This window comes from Phodopus roborovskii, unplaced genomic scaffold (genome assembly GCF_943737965.1).
Source record: "Phodopus roborovskii unplaced genomic scaffold, PHOROB, whole genome shotgun sequence".
Taxonomy (NCBI): Eukaryota; Metazoa; Chordata; class Mammalia; order Rodentia; family Cricetidae; genus Phodopus; species Phodopus roborovskii.
Genome location: NW_026126469.1, coordinates 18,219,164 through 18,225,270, shown reverse-complemented (window position 1 = coordinate 18,225,270; position 6,107 = coordinate 18,219,164). Strand labels below are relative to the sequence as shown.

The 6,107-nt window shown below is 44.9% G+C and overlaps 1 protein-coding gene across 2 annotated transcripts in view; it reads right to left on the bottom strand.

Moving 5' to 3' along the window:
- Positions 1-1,261: 1,261 nt before the first annotated feature.
- Positions 1,262-6,107, bottom strand: part of Lrch3 (leucine rich repeats and calponin homology domain containing 3) — an 88,512-nt gene continuing 83,666 nt past the window's right edge. For both annotated transcript variants that reach the window (XM_051191366.1, XM_051191369.1), the window contains one exon: positions 1,262-4,582. In XM_051191366.1, coding sequence (XP_051047323.1) covers positions 4,433-4,582 — 150 coding nt within the window. In that variant the 3' untranslated portion in view covers positions 1,262-4,432. The remainder of the gene's footprint in view (positions 4,583-6,107) is intronic.

The following is a 6,107-nucleotide window of genomic DNA, read 5'->3' as shown; positions in this document are numbered from 1 at the left end:
GCAACTTTTCTGGGGATAGATAGGTATGAAGTAGCCAAAACGAGAGAGGTGGAGTGTGGATAGTCTTCAAGTGGTAAAGATGGGTTCTAGAAGGCTAGTGCAGAGATGTTTTGCCAAGTGAGACCCAACTATGTCCACCACCTGGAATTAACACTTAAAGAAACACGATGGACAGAAACGGGCCTGTGTGGCACACAACAAAGCTGGCTATTTGCAGTTCTTCCTTAAAACCACAAGTCCACCGCCTCATTCTTGCTTTGACTAGTCAACAAGGAATGTCTTGGAATGCTAGAGCTTTCAGGACAGCGCAGCCCGTTCGTGTGTCTTGTCTCCACCCTGCTCCTCTTCTTTCTCTGTGTGTGTGTGTGTGCTTGTATGCTGGTACACATGCAGAGTTAACTCTGTGGACTCCGTTCTCCCCAACTTTTTGTGGGTTCTCAGGCTAATTCAGGTTGCCAGGCTCATCTCAGAACCTGCAGGATAGACCAGGCTTGCCTTCAATTCAAAGATATGCCTGCCTCTGCCGTCCTGTGTGCTGGGATTAAAGATGCACACTACCATGCCTACCTTGTTTCTTGAAAACAAGTTTCACTGGGCGGCACTTGGGAGGCAGAGGCAGGCGGATCTGTGCATTTGAGGCCAGCCTGATCTACAAAGCTATAAGGAGAAATCCTGTCTGGAAAAAAAAAAATCAAACTATTTAGCATGTACATACAAACATGTATGCATGTACATGCCACAACTCAGGTGTGGGGATGAGAGGAGGGCAGCTTTCAAAAACTGTTTCCTTCTCCTGTGTCTCTTTTGGGTCCTGGGATTAAACTCAAGTCATTGGGTTTGGCAGCAAGCCCCTTTCCCTGCTGAGCCATTTCACTGGTCCTCAACTGGTTATTTCTGAGAGGAAAGTTACCTTAATATATCTTATGTATTTCATGAATTAAGACTTCATGTAGCCCAAGTTGGTTTCAAACTCATTATGTAGTAGGCTGGCCTTAAACCTCCTGCTCTGTCTCGTAAGTGCTAGGATTATAGATAGGAGTGAGTGACCATACTGGTTTGAGTTCATGCATGCCAGTAGGCACACTACCAACTGCAGTACAGCCCTAGTCTGAATTGAGCCTAAACCTTGCTGTGATCGCGGGCCACCTCCCCACTCCTTAAGAAGTGTTAACCTCAAAGGCTGTTTTAACAAGATTTATCCCTTCATCGAGCCAGATAGACAGATGCTCTTTCTTGATTTGTCTTTGCTACAGAGACCAAGTTTTAGACTTGAACATTTGCAAGTGTTTATTACATGCTACTGAAGTAATGGCTTTTATTTTAATGTTCACATATAATATGGCATACAGGCAACTTAAAATAACATACACAGTATTGACATATTTATACTTAGAACTTACACAATATATTTACAGACATACAAATATAGGACAATGTTTACAAAACCTTTTACTAATTACATGTAACATTTCAGAAGTCAAATCTGCTGTAACCACCTCACTGCAATGTGTATATAAAAGGCTTCTAAACAACCAAGTTTTCCTTCATTTCTACAACCATCTAAGTACTTAGTTCTTCAAACTCATCAGCATAGCACATTATTAGTCACTGCTGACTAGAGGAAACCAGATTATAGGCTCCCTGATTAGCTGCAAGGGTGTATTTACATAGTGGCTGGGTTGGAAACCACCCACTGATCTGCTTTTTCAGTCTGTTCTAGCCAAATGCAAGGTTCCTCCACTGCATCCCTCAGACCTGCTCATTACAGGAGGGTCTTGGTTGGAGTGCTAGGCAGAGACACCTCTGCAAGCCTGCAGACCGCTGACATGCCATCTCTGTAGGTGGTGGGTCAGGGCTTTCCAGCCACCAGCACTGGTAAGGTAGCCATTTCCGGTCAAGGGACGACGACAAGACTAACTTTATCTTACAATGGGGTCTCTAGCAAGGTTAAATACAAAATGGATTGTTCTTTCCAATTAGAAACATATGTATGAAGCCATAAAAGGCCAATGGAAACCTGATTTGTTGTTATATGCGGACTCAGAAGAACTGTGATATCTGCAGCCAAACTGTGCAAATGTTTCCTGATGATTAAATTTGAATTAGCTTGATAAGTACATTAAGGTCTTACATGAAAAACTGAAACGTTAAAATGTCCTCTTTTTTTCTGAGGTAGTGTCTCACTGTGTAGCCCTGGAACTCACGGTGTAGACGAGATCTGCCTCCCCTGACCCTCAAAAGCTGGGATTAAAGGCGTATGCTGTCATGCTCTGCAACGGCAGTGTAACTCGTAGGAACTCCTGTAGGTATTCCAAGTGTTGCAGTATGTCATGTCTTCTGGACTCATTTTCTATACAACAGTAAAATCTAGAATTTAGAAATTATGCTGTGGTTTAATGATAACTAGAAGTTGTAGCTACAGCCCAGCAGCACAGCTGGTCGTAAACAATCCATGTCGCTTCTGTTGTGCGAGGATGCTGAAGAGCTGGGCAGGAGCAGGTGCTCTAGGTTATACTTACTCACTTTCTCTTGAGGCAAGGGCTTGTGGTATAGCCCAGGCTGGCCTGAAATTCATGTTCCTCCAGCCTGAGTTATAAGCACGTGCCGTCATGCCTGGCTGTTGTTACATGTTTTTAAACTTGGATAAAGTGGCAATGTTCTAATAAACACTTCTCTGCACAAACAAGGAGAAATTATTTTGACCACTCAAAATGATTTTGTTCAAAGTCACTTTTAAAGGAAGAATATTTTTGTAAAAGTATTTTTACATGTATGATTGTTTTATCTTCTTGTATGTATGTGCACCATGTACATGCCTGGTACTTGAGGAAGTCATTGGAGGGCATCAGTTATGAAGTGCTTTGTGGGTACTGGGAATTGAACCCTGACCCTTTGCAAGAGCAGCCAGTGCTCTCAACTGCTGGGCCAGTTCTTCAGCCACAATCTAAAGCAGCCCAGGTGGGCTGAAGCTGCCTGGCATCCTGCAAAATCCTGGCCATCCAACTTTCACTTTCAGAATGTCTGGAGTTACAGGCTCGTGTGCCTCCCTGCACCTTATTTTAGGTGGTGCCGGGGATAGAACCATGGTCCAGTATCAAAGTTATTACTTTTAGACACCACACAGGGTAAATACTGTTCTCAAATGCAAGCCTTGGGAAGAAAAACCATAAAAGTTAACGATTACAGGGGAAAACCCTACAAAACAGCTTTATGTAATTACTCTTTTGTCACAATGAACACCAAAGACACAACTAACAGCTAAAAAGTGTGCAAAATCTAGGGGAAGAAAAAGCTTTATGGTTAAATTTAAACACAGATGCCTACTTTGTGCGGGAACCCTAGGTCCTTTTGTTCTCTGCTCACAGCTATGCAGTAAAGGCACAGGCAGGTGGATGGGGGGGGGGGGCTAGATGAGAGACACCAAGTTGCTTTGCTCTGAGTGCTTTCCTGGAGCTATGGAAACTGGCTGTTACCTGCAAGGACTGTAAGAAGTGTGGCTCTCCTTCAGGTCTCTTGGCATTGTGTTCAGGGTCTCGTGAGCAGGATGCTGTTAGTGCAGTTGCCCTGCCTAGTTCAGGTGTCCTGGGATCGGCATGCAGGGCTCACTGAGGCAAATGCAAATACTGTTGAGTAGTGCACGTTATACCTTACGGTTTAGAACTGTGGTATCATGTGTCTGTGTTTAGGAAATAGCAGGGTGATGCGCAGAACCACCCTCTAGAAAAAGATGGGGTGGTAGTGGGCAGGGCTGGGGAGAGGCCTGGACATTGGTTTTAAATACCCGTTATACTGTGCAATATTGAGGGCTTCTCTATTATTTTTGTTTTCTTTGACAGAATTGTCCAAGTCATCACAATATAGCCTTTGATTTAAATGCAGTAGGGGTGGTACCCTCAAACCACAAAACTATGTGTCTTGGAACAGTGGTCTCTACTGCCTAAGAACAACTACAATGTCTGCCGAAAATGCAGGTTCCAAGGCCACAGACAAAACCTTTGATGCAAATCTGGATTTCACAAATGCTCCAGGAGAATGAAGCCCAACTGTGGAAACCACTGAGCCGTAGATACCAGGAACTGGCAAAGATAATAGCATGTCTGTCTCCCGAGAGCTAAACAGATGGCTTTGATACTGGCTCTGGCATGAAAAATGAGTCTGCTCCCTAAGAAGAGAGCACAGCCAGCTTAGGCTTCCAATGTTGACTCCTCGGTAACGAAAGTTCCACTAAACTGTGTCTTCATTAGAAACAAAAAATAGTGGTAATGGGTTTAACCTCCCCTAAAATGGAGAAATGAAGCAAACATTCCTGGCAGGAATCATGAAGACAGCACTTCTGGGAACGCACAGGGCTCTGTCTGAACAGGTGACGCCAGCAATTGCATCCTCCCGCTCCTTGTTTTGGCTGTGCCAACACCCAGGGCCCTGGGAGTCCTCAGACAGCAGAGAGCTGTGGTGGCTGCTGCTGCTGCTGCTGCTGCTGCTGCTGCTTGGGCGGGGCAAGTTCCAGGAGGGCCTGGACAGTCACCGCAACCTGGCTCAACCCTTTCTCTTCTAAAATGTGCAGAGGCAAACATAATTGCTCCTGAAAGGGGACAATGTAACATAAAACAAACAGAAATCAGGATGAACATCACAGAACTGAAAGGAACTTCCACCTCCCACCCCATAATAATCAAGTGAGGTACAGAAAGTTCCTGGTAAACCCACCCTGCTAAAGGAGGCAGACGCAGATGGTGTCTCACACTCAGGGCCACTTTATTAACACAGTTAAAGGTTCATACAGAACATCTGGAAAAGCACAAGACTGAACAGGTGACACACAGTTACATAGCAGGAGGAACAGAGACCGTGCAAGAAGTGACACTATCTCTGACAAAAGATCAGGGCAGGCTTACAGAGCACACAAACACGGAAAAACAGCCCAAGTTACAGCATGGCTCCAGTGAGAACACAGCATTTACAGAGGATACTCTGGGAAGGAACTCAAACAGCAGCGACACATCATAGTTTTGTGGTGACTTTAACCGTAGGAAAGGGAGGAGGCTCAGGACCTGCACCAAAGCTCTATGCTCTAAGCCACGGCCCTCAACGTTAAATGGACTTGAGAAACATTGCTCTACTTGGGTAATTCATGGAAGGGTAAACCTAAATCAGTTAAAAATCAGATTTTAAAAGGTGTGTTTTAGCTGGGTGTGTTTGATCCAAGGACATAGGAGGCAGAGTCAGGCAGGTCTCTGTGAGTTCAAGGCCAGCCAGTGAGATCCTTAAAAACTGTTTTTGAAAGCCAAGTGATGATGAATGCCTTTAATCCCAGCACTGGGGAGGCAGAGGCAGGTGGATCTCTGTGAGTCTGAGGCCAGCCTGCTCTACAGATTCAGTTCCCAGGACAGCCGGGGATACACTGAGAAACCCTGTTTTGAAAAGCCAAAACAATAACAACAAAAATACCCCCACCAAATCAAACAAACAAAAAACAACAAAAAGATGAAATCCGTGGTGTGTTTTGCTCTGGGTGGGGCATTTTCTCCAGGGCCAGTTCCCTGTTGCCTGCTCAGCAGTACACAGGCCCAAGCCAAGAGCAAGTGGCTAGATACACAGTAGTCTAGACACCATGTGTAAATCAACTTTGCAGATGTCTCCTAGGAACCCACCACTGCTGGTCTAGACCACACAGCACCCTCTGTGGTGGTTTTGTTTGTTTTTATTTTAAAGACAATGTCTTACTATGTAGCCTAGTCTCCTAAATGCTGGGATTACAGCATTACAGTCTTACCGCACCTGGCTTTAAGCCTGACCCTGTATGTGTGTATAAAAGGACAAAACTCTACAGAACTCAGACAATAAAAGTGAGACAAACCCACACCAGCACACCTTGGAAGGAAGGCACTGTTGTAGAGCACAGGGTCTGTCACTGCATCAACATTAGTAGGGAACAGTAAAGAACAACCCACTTTAGATAGAAGTACATGAGGTAAGCAGGTGCCCAGGTTGGCTACCACAGGGTATTATGTTTCTGGCAGTCTCCCTTGAGCTGCTGTCCAGTTTTGGTCCTAGATTTTGGAGACACCGTTTGTGAGAGCTACTACCTGAATGCAGCGATGTCGTTC